Source organism: Contarinia nasturtii, unplaced genomic scaffold (assembly GCF_009176525.2).
Source record: "Contarinia nasturtii isolate CC-2019 unplaced genomic scaffold, AAFC_CNas_1.1 Cnas_scaffold_220, whole genome shotgun sequence".
NCBI classification, from domain to species: Eukaryota; Metazoa; Arthropoda; class Insecta; order Diptera; family Cecidomyiidae; genus Contarinia; species Contarinia nasturtii.
Genome location: NW_022197577.1, coordinates 4,362,301 through 4,381,460, shown reverse-complemented (window position 1 = coordinate 4,381,460; position 19,160 = coordinate 4,362,301). Strand labels below are relative to the sequence as shown.

General features: G+C 32.1%; 6 protein-coding genes across 8 annotated transcripts in view; 2 read left to right on the top strand and 4 right to left on the bottom strand.

The window, feature by feature from the left end:
* The window catches only part of LOC116337061 (bone morphogenetic protein receptor type-1B), a 75,723-nt gene extending 72,678 nt beyond the window's left edge, over positions 1–3,045 (bottom strand). Inside the window, exon 1 of the mRNA XM_031761356.1 lies at positions 2,545–3,045. Coding sequence (XP_031617216.1) covers positions 2,545–2,644 — 100 coding nt within the window. The 5' untranslated portion in view covers positions 2,645–3,045. The remainder of the gene's footprint in view (positions 1–2,544) is intronic.
* Positions 3,046–4,621: 1,576 nt separating this feature from the next.
* On the bottom strand, positions 4,622–7,008 carry LOC116337062 (cysteine desulfurase, mitochondrial). The gene is made up of 9 exons (XM_031761358.1): positions 6,730–7,008; positions 6,558–6,640; positions 6,237–6,448; positions 6,004–6,128; positions 5,525–5,858; positions 5,417–5,437; positions 5,013–5,333; positions 4,846–4,945; positions 4,622–4,773 (listed from the first exon to the last, which is right to left on the bottom strand). The coding sequence occupies exons 1-9, from the start codon at positions 6,833–6,835 to the stop codon at positions 4,720–4,722; spliced, it is 1,356 nt and encodes a 451-aa protein (XP_031617218.1). The 5' UTR covers positions 6,836–7,008; the 3' UTR covers positions 4,622–4,719.
* A 153-nt stretch (positions 7,009–7,161) lies between these two features.
* Positions 7,162–8,863, top strand: LOC116337063 (sorting nexin-21). 2 transcript variants are annotated; one of them, XM_031761360.1, is made up of 3 exons: positions 7,162–7,579; positions 7,678–7,807; positions 7,905–8,863. In XM_031761360.1, exons 2-3 carry the CDS (start codon positions 7,690–7,692, stop codon positions 8,741–8,743), a joined length of 957 nt encoding a protein of 318 aa, XP_031617220.1. In that variant the 5' UTR covers positions 7,162–7,579; positions 7,678–7,689; the 3' UTR covers positions 8,744–8,863. The 2 variants fall into 2 exon arrangements, with proteins under 2 accessions (XP_031617220.1, XP_031617219.1); XM_031761359.1 differs by having other exon boundaries at positions 7,163–7,594.
* A 1,601-nt stretch (positions 8,864–10,464) lies between these two features.
* On the bottom strand, positions 10,465–12,594 carry LOC116337064 (early nodulin-75-like). Its single transcript, XM_031761362.1, has 3 exons — positions 12,420–12,594; positions 11,038–11,709; positions 10,465–10,917 (listed from the first exon to the last, which is right to left on the bottom strand). Exons 1-3 carry the CDS (start codon positions 12,438–12,440, stop codon positions 10,798–10,800), a joined length of 813 nt encoding a protein of 270 aa, XP_031617222.1. The 5' UTR covers positions 12,441–12,594; the 3' UTR covers positions 10,465–10,797.
* A 2,785-nt stretch (positions 12,595–15,379) lies between these two features.
* On the top strand, positions 15,380–16,225 carry LOC116337237 (G-protein coupled receptor Mth2-like). Of its 2 annotated transcripts, none has more exons than XM_031761636.1 (4): positions 15,380–15,564; positions 15,642–15,814; positions 15,930–16,050; positions 16,111–16,225. In XM_031761636.1, the coding sequence occupies exons 1-4, from the start codon at positions 15,536–15,538 to the stop codon at positions 16,172–16,174; spliced, it is 387 nt and encodes a 128-aa protein (XP_031617496.1). In that variant the 5' UTR covers positions 15,380–15,535; the 3' UTR covers positions 16,175–16,225. The 2 variants fall into 2 exon arrangements, with proteins under 2 accessions (XP_031617496.1, XP_031617494.1); XM_031761634.1 differs by having other exon boundaries at positions 15,870–16,050.
* A 2,175-nt stretch (positions 16,226–18,400) lies between these two features.
* The window catches only part of LOC116336980 (ras-related protein Rab-18A), a 7,902-nt gene continuing 7,142 nt past the window's right edge, over positions 18,401–19,160 (bottom strand). Inside the window, exon 4 of the mRNA XM_031761234.1 lies at positions 18,401–18,688. Within this exon, the coding sequence (XP_031617094.1) occupies positions 18,464–18,688 (225 nt within the window). The 3' untranslated portion in view covers positions 18,401–18,463. The remainder of the gene's footprint in view (positions 18,689–19,160) is intronic.

Below are 19,160 nucleotides of genomic sequence, written 5' to 3'. Positions count from 1 at the left end.
TGGGATCATCGCAATATTCAGAAGCTCTGCAAGGTATACAATCAAATCCAAGTGAAGTTCGGAAGTTGAATATTACAATGCGCAAAGAAATTAACGATCTCGATGAATCCCTCGAAAAACTGAAAAAATATGATTCTTCATCAAGAACATTTGTCTAATTATTTACCATCAAATATTAGAGAAATACTGTGTTTTTAATCCAGTTGGTGGGAAAATTCTGCTTAACACAATGGAAAGAAAACAGAAAAGTTGTTTGAACATCTCGATAAATTTGAAAAAGATTCGTTCGCATCCGGAAGTGAATGAATATGAAAATTCCAAATGGATAGTCATTTAAAAAGACGTCACTGCCAATTAAAATTGGCATTAAAACCAAATGAACTTGTGTAAATTTCAGTTCATTAAAACGGAATAAATGTCAGTTTTACAATAAACAATGACCATGTCTTGACATTAATTTTCCATTCATTTTTATTTTATCTTTAACTTTCTTTCGTTTGTTTTTTCGTCGAGGAAAATGATTTTGCACATTGCAGCGTATAAGGTGATTGTGTTCTTTATTTCATTAAAAAAATGGAATGCAACGATTGGAACAACTGTTCGGGTTTCGTTTATGGATGTTTCCATATTTGTTTCTTTGATTGATTGAAAACTGAATATCCCGTAGTGAAAAATCTACTAAAATTACGCAATTAAGTTATATATCGTATTAATGGCAGCTGTTTAAAATAAATAGCCAAGTTTAAGCCGAATGAACGATGTGACAATGATAACTTTCTGAGAAGAAGGCTTTGAGCATGAATATAGAAAATTACGTTAGTTTTCGTCGTTAATGTTTTTAACGAAGAGAATTTTACGAGTTCCATGAAGTTTTTTCCATATTCGTTGGAATCGGTTTGCGGGCGCGCACATCGCACGATTGTTCAGTTAAGTCAAGACAACATAATTTCAAAATACATATATGTATATCATATGTCATATGGTTTTGTCGCGCATAGCTAAAGATTTATGCTGATGAATGTGTGGTTAAATTGCAATTTGTATGTGTCAAAGTAGCAAAAATAATGGCAAACATCGTCAACTGAAAAAGGGAATCAACTTGTGAGTGACAACTGTGGTGCAACTTTGTGTGTATGAGTGTGTGCGATGATTTGTTGTGTGCCACTGAAAGAGAAAGAGAGGTAGAGCGAGAGAAAACGGCTTCATTCGTTTGGCATGTTGGTGATTTTCGAATGGAAAAGGCAAATGAATAAATAAATTCAATTAGTCTTTTCTCTTCTTCTCTTAGGATAAAAACAACCAAAGTGTCTTCAAATAGAGTTATTTTCCAAATCAAAACAAGTTCTGTTTTTTTATTGTAGCTAAGTAAAAATGTTGTCTGTTTGCAAACATTTTCATTGAAATTACATTTTGTGAAAGGCAAAATAGCAATAAAAATATGTTTTTTTTTTTTCATTTTTTGTTTTTTTATTCATCATTGCCAATAAGAAGAAACCATAAAAAGAAGAACACGCAAACTATATTATGCGAAAATCAATAAAATAGCGGAAATTATGAGAGCTAAAATGTATTTCTGTTATTGTTATTGTTGTTGTAATATTGAAAACAAATTATGCATTTTTACGGTCTCATCGCGCGCGCTCGATAAAAAAGATATAGTGGATAACAAATAGAAATTGGTTTTAGTCAGTTGCTGGTATGTCTTGCTTAGGTCTTTCCACGGCAATTAAATTGAATAATCAAAATTGCTCTATATACACGCTGTTTGGCACAATGCATCTGTTTGATGCGACTTTTAATTGAAAGTGGATAGCTTGTTATCTAATAAATTCTCGATTTATTTCGTTCTTATTTGTTGAGTGAGACACAGATCCGATTAAGACATTGAACGATTGGGATTAATTGTGCTCAGTTTATGGCAATCTTACTTAATTAAAACCAGTTAAGTCATATATATTCATTTTTTCCCATCATCTGATCGCGGCTTGATTAAAACGATTACATTGCTCACATATTTGCACTGTATCGAATCATCAAGTCCTATGCATTATGTAAATGCAGTTCAAGTTATTGCTGATGAAGGTTGCGATAAGTAATTTTTATTTATGGGTTATATTCACAACAATTACAATGAGAACAGGAAAACCCAAAGTGGTTTCCACTTAATAAAATACAAATTGAAAGTTGGCATCAAGTAGAAAATGCATCAAAGATTTGTGACCGAAAGAGTTTTTCACCGAATCGAAATTTCGATGAAAATTCAATTTTTCTGAATTCGCAGCAAATTTCACATTGAAAAGAGTGCAATTTCATTCAGTGTACAGAGTATTTCACATATTGATGTACTTAAGTGATCAAATGCCTAGATTAATCAATGTATGGTTCACTTCATTAGATGCACATTGATTTTTTTTTTCATATTCAATTTTACAGTAGTTGTTTTTGTGCAGTTCTTGTTTTTTCCTGCATAGATGATGACGGAATTTTTGATAGTTATTACTGCGATACACACAAACACATGGGATTTATTGTTACAGTACTCACCGTCTATTGAACCGTGAATTCGCCAACAACCAAACAATAAAATAAAAATTGCACTTTTAAAATTAAATAAACAAACACCAAACATGTTTTGATCAACCATCTTTTCTTTACTCAGCGAGTATTCTTTAACAAGTTAAAAACAAGAAATTTACCCGCATACACATATAGATAGACGCGGTTGTACGCGAATTGTCTTCAATGAATCGGTTCATATATTTACGATACGTGTGTATCATGTGAATGTGTGTGTTATTTAATTCATTGAAATGAACAAAAGCAACGACACGACGAAAACGTCAAAACCAATTCTAACTGGAATCTATGCAATCACGCGCGATGTGTAACTTTCGGTTCAGTGGATTCGCTTGCGGTACAAAACAACATACGCTGACATACACAACGTGTATTACACATAAGTCATTCATTGTGTATGTGTGTCTTATCACACAGTAGCCAGAGACTTTTCTTATTAATTACAAGTGTACTGATTTTTTACAAGAGAAACATTAGACATTTAAAAAATTTATTACCAAATAGAAATTCCATTAGGGAATTGACACCAAACATACTCGGATATAAAAAGGAAAATATGCCTGAAAACCATATGCCATTTGAATGAAAGAAATTACATTTTATTTTCTCACAAAATCATCGCACTGGTTCTATGTTTGCATTAAAATGTTTGCGAAATTGAAGCAAAAATGCTTATTTCTTGATAGCCAACTTCGGTGATCGGCTGAGAATTTCAACTATTTTCTGCTCTTCAATTAAGAAAGCACGGACGATACGTTCACGAACACATCCGTGGCATAATACGCCACCGTATGGGCAACAGTCTTTTGACGCTTCGAAATACGAGACCGTTCCATTGGTTGAGTTGGAACATTCTTGCGCTTCCTTCACATACTGATATACCAAACGGCCGCACGGCGTACGATCACTGGAATTTAAATAAAAGTTCAGTTTCGAATTAATTTAACATTTTGAATTATGAATCGTGTTGTTTTTCCGAAATTGCACTCTGAAATGGTTTATACATAATTGGTTCAATTAGATTCGTTTGTTAGTAAAATGTTAAAAACAAATACTGAGAAACGAACTTGAAATATTCGTTCGTTTCCCTTCGAATAGAGTTTAATTGATCTCGCATATATTCCTCCAGTCAAAAAACATTGACAAGCTTAAGACTGGTCAACTAAGTAATATGCTATTATTGAATTGAATTCATAATTGATGTTAGTATCAAGCAACCCTTTTTTCAGATTATATTCCAGTTTTGAAAAAGAACTCAATAAAGTCGACATTCATTTGGAAATAAGTCACCCAATTTGGCTATCGTTCCGAATTTTTCTTATAGACAAACGTCTGTTTCAATTTCAAATCATTTCACTAGTACAATTCGATTGGAAATGTTCACGATTCGATTGGATTTTAAGATATTTGATACTTATAAGTATACATAAACCATTTTGCACAATTCGTAGATTAAATGAAGTAGTGGTTGCTACTTACATTCTTCGTTTGTTTGAATTTGTGTTGTACGACAATCGTCGTCTTAGTGTCAATGTCTTGAAATAACAAGAAAATCTTTCATTTAAAAAAAAAAATAATATGTCGCACCGAACAATAAAAGGGTTAACAATCATTTGGTGCAAATAATTTTGGATTTTCATTTAAAATACTGTCGATGAAATAGAATAAAATTATTCATCAAAAAAATGAATACACATACCTGTATGACGTTCAGATTGTAAAAGGAAATGTCATCGGCTGAATGACAGCTCAAGCTCTCGCGGTCAGAAATGGTATTGTCAGATGTGCAAATATCACATCGGTTAACTGCTTTGAACTGCTCCGTTTTAATTTATTTTATGTTCAAAAAGAATACAACCAAAATGATAAAAACTCGCGGAGAAAGAATTTATTTATTGTTCCAATTTTTAATTTAAAAATATGAACCGTACAAAAAATTCCATATTTTGCGTTGTATTATTTCAAAGAATACATAAATCACATCCAAATAAATTATGAAATTTACTTTTTCATAGTCTGTGGTTAAAGAAAAAGTCGCAAAGAATGGCAAAAGCAAACGTAATATAATGTTATATAGGTATTGAATACGCTTAAAATTTATTTACAGAATAAGATGAAACCAATGTATATTTTCTTTTGTTCTTAATGTTGTGTCCATTGGATTGATTTAATATCAATGCCCTCTTGTGACATTTCCTGGGGGTGAATTAAAAAAGGAAAATGGAAAAATAATTAACATGTTATAGAACAAAATGAAAAAATTAATACCCAAAGCGGTGACATCTCACGCAAGCGTTGAACATGTTTAATACACTTATCAGCTATGTACTCGATCTCTTCCTTTGTTGTAAAACGGCCGATGCCAAATCTAAGGGAAAATCCATATTTTTTAGTAAGTTAAAAACTTCAAACATTTTCTGCCGACTAGTAGTTACCTAATTGAACTGTGTGCCAAATCTTCGTCAGCTCCGATTGCCCGTAGAACATACGATGGTTCAAGTGATGCAGATGTGCATGCAGATCCGCTGGACAATGCCACATCTTTTAAAGCCATTAGCAGTGATTCGCCTTCAACGAATGCAAATGACAGATTCACACAACCTGGATAAGTTTCATTCGGATCGCCATTTCGAATGACTTGTGGCAAAGCGACGTTAATTCTATCGATTAAGATTTTCGATAAATATTCCATCCATTCGTGGTCATAGCTCATCTCTTTGGCAGCAATTTCGCATGCAGCACCAATTCCAACGCACCTATCAAATCGACAAACATATGGATATGTTACGACTCCAAATCGGAAATAATTTCGACAGAAATACTTTTTGTTAACACTTACAACGGAGTTGGCACGGTTCCACTTCGTATTAATCATATTAAAGAAAAAAATTGAACAATAAAAATTGTTAAAAATTTAAAATTAATAAAAAAATCCATAATATTATACCTTCGCAGCCCACGCTCTTGACCACCACCACTTTGTAAGGCTTCAACACGAACTCGGGGTCTTCGGCGAACATATAAAGCACCAATTCCTTTTGGACCGTAAACTTTATGGCCCGATATTGACATCAAACTAATATGCGATTCGTTTACATTGATTGGAATTTTTCCCACCGCTTGAGCTGCATCGGTGTGGAAGAATACATTTTTTGATTTGCACAATTTACCGATTTCAGAAATGGGCTGCATTACACCGATTTCATTGTTGACGGTCATAATTGAAACGAGCGATGTGTCTGGCGTCATGGCCTTCTCCAATTCATCCATTTTAATTATACCTAGAAGGTTAATCAGAAAAGAAAAATGGAAATAATGGAAATAAATCAACAAGTAATGGAACAGATTGAAAAAAAATCGAAGGAATGGATCAGAATTGTAGAGTAATGGAATAGTAATTTTTTAAGTAAGTTAAACTAAATATACCATTCGACTGAACGGGTAAATATGTCACACGGAATCCTTCAGCTTCCAAAGCACGGCACGAATCCAATACACATTTATGCTCAGTTTGTGTTGTGATGACATGTTTCTTTTTTTCACCATAGAATCTATGAATGGGAATTTTTTCATTTTTTTTTTCTAACAACAACAGCACCACTTTTTTCATATCTCAATCATAACAGGAATGTGGAAAAAAACAATTATAAATCGCAAACCTTGCAACACCCTTCACGGCAATATTATTTGATTCCGTAGCGCCAGATGTAAAAATAATCTCTTTTGGATCCGCTCCAACCAAAGTAGCTACTTGTTCACGAGCCTTTTCAACTGCTTTTTCCGATTCCCAACCATATTGATGTGTGCGCGAATGTGGATTTCCATAAAAGCTGGTCAAATATGGTAGCATTGCATCCAACACTCTTGGATCCTATGTAAACGCAATATATTAATGAATAAACATACATTAACGTTTTGTACATTTTTTATGCAATAGCGTTTTTGACTATTGTCAATATTTTCATTTCGATAAGACTTACGAGTGGTGTGGTTGCTTGTGCGTCCAAATAAAGTGGTCGGCCATCGAGAATTTCATCACTGATTGCGAATTTGGATGGTTTTTCTGAAAATCACATTGAAACATATTGGTTAAAAAGAAAAATCCTAACCTATCCTTTTTGGCTGTGCATGGTTTTGGATGTGCATAATTACCATCGCTATAATAACGTGAAAATTGCGTAATTATTCGTGAATAACTTGTGATGTGATTTGTGTGGCAATTCCTAATGCCAAGGAATCGTGTAGAAATTCTCAGCATAATTGCGCGATAAATTTTACAATATTTCAGATAATCACTTTTAGTTACTGAACGACAATAATAAAATGAAAAACAAACACTCGGCTGTTGGCCAAAGTCTTATACACACTGATTAAACAACTACGCTGTTTGTCAATGGAAATGTGTGTTCACGAGTTCTGTGATCAAAACATTGACACATGTGAATGGATACGTTCAAGTCGCTATCATTCACATACACATATGAAGAAAACGAAAGAGTCTAACAAGAGAAATGTCATGAATTTCGCTTCGTTCGCTGTTATATGAATTCCCCTCATATTTACGTTTGTTCCGCCTCAATAATAATGCACTTTCTTTGAGTGCAAATCTACTTTTTTGTTTTTTGTTTTGTACGACGTGATAGAAGCATTTGCTAAAGCAACGCAATTCAATTATTACAAATGATATACACAACAAAGCAAAGTGAAATTTGATACGGAAGTGTAAAACTATAGCCTTTGGTGCGTATTTATTGTGTTTGTTTGTTCTGTATCAGTGATTCATGCTTCAACTAAATCATTCCATTTGAAAGTGAATGGAATACAGAACATTTTTGAGACGCGAAAAAGCAGTTTATCTGGTGCTATTCGTAATGTGAAAAAAAAATTTCATAACAAATTTTATGTGCTATGTGCTTGAAAAGTCAAAGTGTATACAATAAAAATTAGTGTAGTATTTATTCGCATTCTTTTACGATTAATATAATTCAATAATTCAAAGAGTGTAAGCAAAATGAGTGTAAGAGCAGCAATTTCCATTATTTCATTTACTTCCATTATTTATTGATTAATTTCCATTCTTTTCTATGTGATGAACTCTAGATAAGAGCAGCAATGACACGTCGGTCACTGAGTGCATCTGAAGCCATTGATGAAGTTGATAGTCCGGTAGATGGTCTAGAAGATGGTTCATTGTCAATAATTCCATCGCAAACAACAGGCAATGTAACAGGTAACACAAATTGCACTCGATCTCGCGCATGCATTCATTGCAATTGCAGTTCTTTTGCCACTCCAAATTTATTGATTTTAATGTTCTAACTCCGTAGATGTTTGGCGTCGAACGACATCAATTACGCGTCGTTCGCTACCCCAAGATGGTTCGGTTTTGGTGCGTTTTGAAATTCCATATGCACACATAATGCCACCGCCAAATGAAAGTTCACCAACCATAAAGAAGTATGTTATGTATGATTTAAGCGTACGTCAAGATTCAACAAAATCAACGGATCCAACACCAGTAACAATTGAACGACGTTACACGGACTTTTCGAATTTATACGAGGGACTGCGTGCCGAACATCCAACATTATTGAATCAAATTCCATTTCCCAAGAAAGTGTTTTTAGGAAATTTTTCCGCCACATTGATTGCCGAACGCTCGGCCGCTTTTGAAGCATTATTAGACCATATTATGAGCTTGAGCGATTTACGCGAATCATCATGTTTTTTACAATTTTTACGCGATACTGAATTGACTAAGGCATGTCGTTTGCTTGACGAACGTCGCAATGAAATGGCTATACCTATTCTAGAGGATTGTTTTCGTTTGTTGAACAAAATTTTTATGGATCGTTCCAAATCGGTACTATTGCTGTTGTGCCGTTTAGTAGCTGCATGTACAACATCACCTGTTCCACATCCATCAGCCGAAAAATGGGCTGAATTGGCACTAAGAAGATATGATGGAGTTTCAGATGCCGACTTATTAACACTGTACATTCCTCTAATTCACACTTGTGTACATTTGTGGTGGCAACGTGGACGGGACAATCAATTTCTTCAAGATCGACTCAAAGCATTAGAAAACAAAGGAATTCCGGTTAAAAATGGCAAAACACTTACACAAGCTATACATGCACTTGATCCACGCACCGAAACTGTTTAAGCTAACAACAGTTTTTTCTTTGCAATCTCCTTATTATTTATTAATGGTGTATTATTATTCTTTTTTTTCTTTTTTTTTTGTTATGTGACTGCCTTTGAACATATTCCGTACTATGTTTAATTTATGTTTGTTTTGCTTTATTCTTATGATTTATTTACAGCTTTTAATACTCGAATAAGAAGAAACAAACGTTATTACGTCGAAAATTATTTGAACAATCTTCATTCTCGCCTTTTTTTTGTTATTGACACGATAACTCTATTTTATATATATATTGTACACGTACCGCATCCATATTAAAAAAAAAAAAACAATCTAAGCATTTGTATACATATTCAAATTATATATGTATTGTTGTGATTCATATGTTAGAAGGTAATATAAATCGTTTTCGTTTATTTGAAGAATGACCTTGATAAGGTAAGGTTCAGCTCGTTCTTAGCATACAATATTATTTAAAATAATTTATTTTACAAGTGGATTGTTTATATGTCACGTCAACATTCCAAACGTATGATGATTTACTGCTCTTTTGTCAACGGATGCATCAGTTTTCCAATTATCCTATAATAATCGAAAAAAATTCCTATTTTTCTTAACAGTAAACCTCATAAAGTGAAATCTTGAAAAATATGACATTTTCAATGAAACATTTTTATTACTTCTAAAAAAGGGTAGAAAAGGGGTCCTTCCAATTTTTACGCTTTGAAAAATCATTAATTTGACGCACCTTAGATAAAATTCCATCTGATAACGAGTTATATTAATATAATGTTATATATTAGATCATTGAATTGAATTTAGGAGATTAATTTTGAACGGATTAGGAGATGATATCATCATATCGACGAAAAGTAAGTCTAAATACGTAGAAAAATTTGAGACTTATACTGCAAATTTAATGTTTTTTTTCTTGGTTTTGTTCATATTTTTACTAGAAGAACACAAACAAACGACTTTGGATATAGATAGTTTTTGAAGACGCCTATATATCTAGATCATTTCAAAACAATTAAAAATCTAGTAATATTTCAAGCTAATCATAATGTTTTCAATGATAAAGATTCAACTATTTCGATATGATCAAAGTTTCATTGATGATTTAAGACCATAACAACGTTTAGCAAAAAACGTAATGTGTGCGCTGTGCGTATTGTATAGACGCTATTGAAGCGCTCACGCACAGTAGCATTAATCCGAGCTAAATTTGCTATATCACTTGAATTATTGTTTCGACTTTAAACGCGTCTACATTCAAACGTACATAATTTGCCTTGAAATATATTTTACTGTTCATGGCACGTACGCGCATCAAAACGGATTGAATTGTTAATGGTGGTCTACCTCCAAATATATTATTATTATTATTTTTCGAGTTACTTCAGTCGTTGCATCGTAACAAATTGTTTGTATAAAAGCTAGTGTCCATTCTGAGGATGGTATCAGTTTTCGTTTATCGCTCAATTTAAGCAAAACATAGCCAATTTTATCAACATGTTCAAAGTTGTAAGTGAAGATTTGTAATAAATAATAAGCAGTGAACGCTTTAGTGATATTTTTAAATTAAACATATATTATTAAGCTATAGCCAAGACTCGTAGCGATACTGTACCATTTGTGGATCAATATAGCTTTATTCACTTGACATAATGTTAAACAATAGGTAGTAATTTTTTGTTAATTATTTTTCATGTCAGATCGCTTTCGTCTTCATGCTAATCGCTTGCGCTTGCGCCAAGCCAAAACCAGACGTGTTCGCTTACAGTGCTCCAGTTGTAGCTGGATATAGTGCACCGTTAGCCAGCAGTGTTTACAGCCGTGAGTTACATTCTTATTGAATAAAAAAAAACGAAATTTATTAGCTTATTTATTATTTTACGCCCATTGACAACAAAATCAATTTTTATTCCCATTACAGCATATGCCGCATATAGTGCCTATCCATACTATTCCGCTTATTCAGCCCCATACTATGCGTCTGCATACAGTGCTTATACATCACCACTTCTATTGTAACTCATTTAAATATGATTTGCAATAGCTCAGCTTGTTGATCAACCAAAATTTATACACACACACATGTACTTCTCTTCTGGCACAAATGGATTACAAATAGCTTTATATTCACTTTTCAAGCATTTTAATTTTGGGAACAATTTTTTTCTCTCTGATAACTGAAAATAAAAAAGTGTTTTATACGGATAAAAAATAATATCTTTCATTTGAAAAAAAAAAAAAGAATTTATTATTGTAACTTGATTGAGGTATAACAAAACAAATCAACGAATAATTACTAAATGATTATGCGGCTGTTGATTATTGTGTGGCTGATTATACGATGATGATTGATTTTGTTCGGCCAAATTTGGACTACCATAATTTGGTGGTGGTTCCAAAAATTGGCTTATATCCGATGAAAATTCACCAGGAAATATTCGATTTTGTTCCGGATAATAATCTGGCGATGATGATGGTTGTGGTGGTGTCAAGTCTGGATACGGTGGTAATTCACGTGGAAATCGAAGTGCAAACACATTCGGATATCGTGGATTTGGTCTATAAATCATATCCGGGTACAGTGCACGCATCAAATGGATAAAAGCGTTTGCATCAAAAGGTGGCAAATTTGGTGAGTAATTTGGTGGCAAATGCGGGTACTCATTGGGCCGATTTTCATGCGGATAATTTGGATGTGGATTGAATGGAATTGAACGTGGGTAATTCGGCGGTTGATAATCGGGACCAAATGTGGATGGTCGACCACCATTGAACCCATTAAAAAGACCCAAGAGTTCACGGGGCACATAAACTCGTAAGCCGAGAATCGGTGATTGCACTGAGACCAGGTTAGTGGGAGGTCCCGTTCGTTGCGGTCTATATCCATGCGGAAATGATGGTGGACGGAATGATGTAAATGGGAAGAATGTTGCCGCAGCAAACGGTAGCATTGAGAAAAGCAACAGAAGCTAAAAAATTCAAGAAAAAGGGGAGAAAAAGAACGTAACTTTTTAAACATACGAATCAAAACAAAAAAAAAAACGAAAGGAATGAAGAAGCTGCGAAATTACCACGAGAATACAAATTTTATACATATAATAGACGATTGAATAATAATGTATTTACAAAGACATTAAGATTGATTGATTTAGGTGTTTTGCTAATCAAAGAATGAGAAAAACAAAGAACTACGCAAAATATATTTATTTTCTCTGCTCACAGCTATACAATGGATTGTACAATAAGGTCGTGCTATGTTATGAATCATAATTAGATTTGTTGGGGAATTGCATATGAACGAAAATGTACCAACAAGTCTCAATCTGAAATACATGATATTATTGCAGCACATATTAATTACATTTCACGCTTATTTTGCGTAAACAATGACGGATTTCAATGGTACCCCGATTGAAAACAAAAGCGTATCAAATAAATAGTTATGAGAGAAAAAGTAATGAATAGATTTTCACTATCAAATTCTATCTTTGAACAAAGCCATCATTTATGCAGAGTACTAATGAAGATTGAAGAATGAAGATGATCAAATGGAATATTTTCATGTTTCTTATATGAAATCGTATGCATCGAAATATGAATTCCTTTTGAGAAAAGATATTCAAGAATCGACACAAGAGAACAAAAAATATTTTTATTTGGATTTCTTTAAAAATCTTACCATTTTTTGGCAGATATCCATCGCGTCGAAATTTTGATTCCAGATGAACACACTATTTTTATCTATGTTCTTGAACCACTTGAAACTATCACGCACTTCAAAAATCAATGGAAATTTAAAACATCTTTTAAATAACACTTTTAGTGTAAGTCGGATTCTTATAAGACCTTTCTGCTCAAAATCAAAATTGAAATAAAAGATTGCGAACCAATTCATTTTTCTTTTATAGGTAAAGCCGAATGTAAAACCATAAGACACTTCCTCCAATTCATGTACATGTACAATTTGTACATAATTCAAACAATAACAAAAAAATTAATAACAGTGGCATATTTTCTCGCGGTATTTAACATATTGAAACAAAATAATTGAGATAATAGCACTAGAAACGCATTATTGTTTTTGATTTTTACACAAGTGCAAAGTAAAATATGCTGAAATTCAAATGCTTCGGATTTAATTTCATGATTCAATTTTAAAATCTCAATTAAATCTCTTCAATATGCAATGCACTCATTTCAATTTGATTTCAGTTTTTCGAAATATGTACCATCTTCAGAATGATATAAATCAATCGAAATTTGCCTCGTCAGCGATTTTTTATAAAGTAATCTCTAAATGATTACAAAATAATACATTAAAAATTGAAAGCGAATTAATTTTTCAAAAATGTTTACTTATTAAACTGTAAAAGATATTCAAAAACAAAAATCCATTGTATTACTTACGGAAAAATGAAAAACCGTCATAAAATTTCAGAAAATTATCATAAAATTTCAGAAAAACGTCATAAATTTTCCGAAATTCGTCATAAAAATTACTAAAATCGTAATAAAATTAGATGAAAATCGTCATAAATTTTCAGAAAATCGTCATAAAATTTCAGAAAATCCGAATAAAAATTAATTGAAAATCGGAATAAAATTTCCTAAAATTGGAATAAAATTTCAGGAAAACGTCATAAAATTTGCGAAAATCAGTATAAAAAATATCCTGCCTGTAATTAATTGCATGTAACGCTTGATTGCCATCCAAGAGAGTGTTCCCAAAATTTTCCAAAAAATATAGCGGGGTAATTTGGTCTCTCAAAAATAAATTGATTTGAATTGAATTAGCTAAAAAATCCTAGCAAATCGAAAGAATTACGCTCATTGAAAATGGTTTATAATTAAATTGGTTTCGCTGAGTTTGGGCGAAGAAAAGTCTATAGATTGTCCTTTCAAATGTTCAATTAACGTGACCGATGGAACGAAGGAAAAATCTATGACATATCTAGGTGGAAACATACCAAAACATACTCTCCACCTATGCTGTCCTTATGGAGAAATTAAAGTAAATAGAGGGTCTGGCCCATGCATTGTGTGTAAAAAAGATGGAAAAGCTGGCAACGTTGAAATTGACATGTTTGATGAACAAAATAGGACATCAAGAGTAAAATTACATGAGCAATTTTCACTTAGAAATTATCACCATGAGTCGTACAATTTTTATCGTGCAGAATACATTCAGATATATAAGGTATATTATCGCCATTCCCAAGAATATGTTATGAGATTATAATATTCAAAATAAGGCACTGGCGTATTACAAGTGAATGTCATAATATTCAATATTAAATTCATTTTCAGGATGGTCGGGTTCTAAGCGAGAGCCGTAAATACCTTGAAGAATATTGTTTATACGAAATATACAATTCAACACAAATCTATGCACTCGTATTTCATAATAAGACACATAAAATGTGTTCTTTAGACACTAAAAAGACAGAAAGATATAATACGGATATAATATATGCAATTGGTAAGAAAATTGATTGAAATATTTACCTTCAACCATACATGCGCGACAAGAGCAAAAATACCCATCACTCTTACTAGCGCCATCCCATCGGTAGGATTATGCACTAACCATTCTTTGGCCTTTTTATACACAGCGCCTAAGAATGGTTAGTGCAACATCCTACCGATGGGATGGCGCTAGTAAGAGTGATGGATATTTTTGCTCTTGTGGCACATGTATGCCTTCAACTGTTTCAGCTAGATTTTGTTTTTTGATTTTTGGTCTTTTTTCGTCAATTTTTTTACCGCTATGTAGGATAGTGGTTTTGTTCACCAGTGAACAAAGTTCATTCATAAATATCAAATTCAACACATTTATAATACATTGCATTATTAATTGCTTACTTGCACTTTCGGCCCTTTATGTTCAAAATTTATTCAACATTAAAGCAGTATATTTAATATCTTCAAAACGAAAGCACCGTGTTTTATTTATCGAACGATTAATTAATTAATTATTATTCTTTATTTTGGATATCTATTTAAGTGATATTCATTTGGTCCTTCGAATCAACCGACCAAATGAATATCACTTAAATAGATATCCAAAATAAAGAATAATAATTAATTAATTAATCGTTCGATAAATAAAACACGGTGCTTTCGTTTTGAAGATATTAAATATACTGCTTTAATGTTGAATAAATTTTGAACATAAAGGGCCGAAAGTGCAAGTAAGCAATTAATAATGCAATGTATTATAAATGTGTTGAATTTGATATTTATGAATGAACTTTGTTCACTGGTGAACAGGTTTGTTCAATCAAAGCTGCGTTTCGAACTTATTTGAAAATTGAAGGTCAGCATATAGACTTTTCTTTTTTTTTCTATTTTGAAATGCATTCAAAATGAGCCCAAATTCTATATATAAATAACAAAGAGTGGCGCCCGACAGGCGTGAGCATCGTGAATAACGATTTTGCTTTGTGTCTAGAATAATGTCTATACAGTTGAAGGTTAAAAGTGCAATGTAATTATCGAAGTTAATTTTGACTTCCTTTAATCTTAATCATTTGTATTCATTTTTTGATCCAATAAGCAATGATAATATCGGTGCTGTTTATAGCGGCGACATTTTTGGTCTATTTGTTTGTTTCTGAACTGCGTAATTTACATGGAAAATGTCTGCTCTGCCATTTATTGGGTTTAATAATTGATTATGCCCTTTTGGTATCACTCAAATTCAATGGTTCGAATTATGTTAAACCATTGCTTTGCAGCTGCGTTGGTCGTACCATTTACTTTTCCTTTTTATCCGCATTCTTCTGGTCAAACGTTATGAGCTTTGATTTATATCAAAATTTACGGTAGGTTTGAACACAAATATTTAATCATAAAATGATATGATTTTTTAACGGAGTATAAAAATATTAAATCTTTTCAGATCGTCAAATAAGTTCCAACCGCAATTTTCCTATTATGTGGTTTATGCTTTTGGTTTACCATTATTTCTAACCTTGTTTACTTTGCAACTTGATAAGGTGAATCCATTGGGAATGCATGACAAATGGTTGCCGGGCATCGCAACGAAAATTTGTTTTTTTAAAAAAGGAAAAGGTACGAAACAATTTTTTTCCTTCCATTATACACAAATCTAACTAATCTTTTCCAGATGGAAAACTTGCACCATTTTTGTACTTCCACATGTTAATTTGCATTATATATGCCGTAGATCTTGTGCTATTTATTTTAACGGCAGTGAAAATTCACAAGGCGCAACGAGACATATTGAAACTTACGTCACAAGTTGAAAGTGCACGGCATCAAAGTAATTTGAATAATGAACGAGATAAGTAAGTGGAGAACTTTAATTCATTGGTGATTTCATTAATATATCAATTGATTGGTTGCAGTTGGATACGAAGCCTGATCATGCCCGTAGCTAACAACACCTCTAGTGCGTATTCCGAGTACTAATTGACGTTTGTGACAATATGGCCGTCACGGTTTGGCAAAATCATAATGAATCGATTAAACTGCGTTAAACTGTTAAAATAAAACAGTAGAAATAAATAGATTTTAATTTTTTACATTTTTGAAAATAAAAAATCTTTTGTTTTTTAATTTTGTGAGATTTTCTGTGACACAAAAGTGAGGTTATGTCAACCAATTCATTTTTATCAATTTATTATTTTTGAATATTGTGGACTATGCAGGGCTATGCACTAGAGGGTTAAATTGTGATTACTCGTATAATTCATTTAGATATAATTTACTTTATCCTAAGAGTGTCAGAAGTCAAACACTCACACTGACTACCAAATTATCCTATTTGGAATCAAACTCGTCTTCTTCTTCAGGCAAAACAAAGCACAGTTCTCGTATAAAAACAAATGACGGTGTACACGTCCATTTAACGTTAAAGATAAGCGTCACGTTATTTTTTGTTGAAAAATTGTTGTCGAATAAAAAACACACGATGTAAATAATATTTTAGGAGCGTGGCGGTTTAAAAACTCTGTTCGAACAAAAATCAGTTGATTTGAGTGCTGTTGAATTGACATATAGTCTATAGCGCTTACTCTTTTCTCGTTTAACCGAAAGTGTGGAAGAATGACAAAGGCAGCGTATGGCGTTGAATGATGTTTACAACAAGTAATGCAAACAGATTTGAATATATCTTTGTGTGCAAACTACTGTTCTTATTTCAAATTATATATTCGTTCAACGTTGACACTCTAACGCAGTAAGCGTCGTTCAACGTCATACGCTGTTTTTGTCATTCTTCCACAACTTTGGTTAAACGAGAAAAGAGCAAGCGCTATAGACTATACGTCAATGCAACAGCTTTAATATCAACTGATTTTTGTTCTAAAATAATTTTAAAGCCATCACGCTCCTAAAATATTATTTACAAAGTTTTTTTTTTATTCGACAATAATTTTTTAACAAAAAATAACGTAACGCTTTTCTTTAACGTTAAATGGACGTGTACACCGTCATTTGTTTTTATATGAGGTTGTTTAAGAAAATTATCTTCAAATAATGTATAAATTGAAATTACGCATAAATGTTGAGTAGTTTTATATTTAATGTGCAAAAAATTTCTTTTCTTGTCAAAGTATATACAAAATCAGTATGGATTAAGTCTAGGGGATAACCATCAATTGCAGATCGAATAATTTATAATAATAAACGCTATTTCTCTCTATTTTTCACTAATTCTGCTAGTATTTCTACTAGTTTGTTCTAATACTGCTAGTTTTTGCTAATTTTTCTAGTACGTCAAAAATATTGCATACGTCAGATTGACTGCATGATCGAATAACCGAAATGTGTTTACGTAAATGTTTCAAGTTGACACTTTCAACGTGTATATTTGAAGCAGGCATGTAATCTATTTATATTTATTGAAGTTTCAGTCCTTTGAATATTGAAATTATTATCTACATTACAACATCAGTGCTATCAAATCAAGTTTCGGGCTGTATATATTTTATTAAAATAATTTTTAAGTGTTTTTTTCTCTTGATTACACTCCACTTGCTTTGTGCTTCCAAGCCTGCTTCATTCATTTTATATTTTTCAATTGAATTAAAATTATTTAAATTCAAAATTGATTGATAAAATACTAAAACAGAAAAATTGAATATCGTGTGAGTGAGAATTATTGTTTGTCAAGTTTTACGTTTACAGAGACGTATACGTTTTCAGTAAGAAATCTGTCATCAAATCTACATTTCCGATTGCAATTCGTAAATTATAGTTAATACAGATGGAACGTGCTTGGTTAAGTGCCATTGAATATATTTTTATTTAAAAATGGGAAAAAGCGTATTTAACTACATATTTTGATACATTTTAGTTCAACACTATTCAATTCGTTTGTTTTGTGAATTTTATTTTAATTAATTATTGCAATAAATTCAAGAATAAATTCTTACTAAAGTATATACGTGTACAGTGCTAATTCTGCTATTTATTGCTAATTTCTCTATTTTCTTCATGTAAATTTCCCTATTTTTTTGCTAATGTGCTAATTCTAATTCGCATGGATATCCCCTAGGATTAAGTCCATGATAAATACATGCTAATTCTTAGTTTGAAAAAATATTTGGTAATAAATCGGTAAAATAATTCGATTACAAGTATCATAATAAAATGAAAAATAAAATCAGTACACAAGGGAAACAAAATGATTTAAACAAATTAGTAGCTGTATTAATTGAATGTTGGCATTTAAAGTAATTTAAAAAAAATCTCTGTTTAGCATTTGCATTTGTCTGTATTAGTTTCGGGTTGATCTACTTTGAAACCATGATGCTCTAATGATTGTAGTTCGAGTCGGGATCGATTCGATTGTGTCAAAATGTTTGCGATTTCTTGAAACATTTCATGAATACCTTCGCCGGTTTTACATGATATTTTATATGTGCCACTAATTAAGTTTTGACATTGTTCGATAAAGTCTTCAATATCAGCATCAGTGACCTGAAATCAAAAGAATAAAAAATAAAAATGGTCAATTGAATCGTTGAAAAATAGCACTAATATTTTTCAGACTAGGGGCAGAGCAGTGCTAGAATAATCATTTTTGTTTGAAGTAATTCTATGTTGTGAGTAGTAATCTATATTAATCCATAGTAATACACACTTACGTAAATTCTAACAGCAGTGCAATGACGTTTCATGTGTACGTTGTGTATGACATTTGCTAGGCATAAAGCGATCGCCGTATATTTCGGACGAGACATTTTATTGTTAAAAAATGGAAAATATCGAATTTAATTTAATAAATATCGATTAAATTGTTTCAATCCGCAATATACGACGATCGCTTTATTCCTAACAAATGTAATACACAACGTACACTAGGGTGGTCCAAAAACCAAAAGTGTTTAGTATCATCGATTTCAGCCCGGATTCATATATTTCGAGGGAAAATAATATGTTCTGCATTTAA

What these genes read in the sequence shown, in the direction of transcription:
- LOC116337237 (XM_031761634.1), top strand. Translation starts at nt 15,536, where the DNA reads ATGAGCTTTGATTTATATCAAAATTTACG. An exon ending in TTTTTTTAAAAAAGGAAAAG is followed by an intron (nt 15,815 to 15,869) that starts GTACGAAACAAT and finishes AATCTTTTCCAG; the next exon opens with ATGGAAAACTTGCACCATTT. An exon ending in TTGAATAATGAACGAGATAA is followed by an intron (nt 16,051 to 16,110) that starts GTAAGTGGAGAA and finishes GATTGGTTGCAG; the next exon opens with TTGGATACGAAGCCTGATCA.
- LOC116337063 (XM_031761359.1), top strand. An exon ending in AACAACAGGCAATGTAACAG is followed by an intron (nt 7,808 to 7,904) that starts GTAACACAAATT and finishes CTAACTCCGTAG; the next exon opens with ATGTTTGGCGTCGAACGACA.
- LOC116337062 (XM_031761358.1), bottom strand. Translation starts at nt 6,835, where the DNA reads ATGCTGAGAATTTCTACACGATTCCTTGGCATTAGGAATTGCCACACA. An exon ending in TTTACCCGTTCAGTCGAATG is followed by an intron (nt 5,859 to 6,003) that starts GTATATTTAGTT and finishes TTAACCTTCTAG; the next exon opens with GTATAATTAAAATGGATGAA. An exon ending in CAAGAGCGTGGGCTGCGAAG is followed by an intron (nt 5,438 to 5,524) that starts GTATAATATTAT and finishes ATTAATACGAAG; the next exon opens with TGGAACCGTGCCAACTCCGT.
- LOC116337064 (XM_031761362.1), bottom strand. Translation starts at nt 12,440, where the DNA reads ATGGATATCTGCCAAAAAATG. An exon ending in TGGATATCTGCCAAAAAATG is followed by an intron (nt 11,710 to 12,419) that starts GTAAGATTTTTA and finishes TGAATTTTTTAG; the next exon opens with CTTCTGTTGCTTTTCTCAAT. An exon ending in AACAGCCGCATAATCATTTA is followed by an intron (nt 10,918 to 11,037) that starts GTAATTATTCGT and finishes TTTTATTTTCAG; the next exon opens with TTATCAGAGAGAAAAAAATT.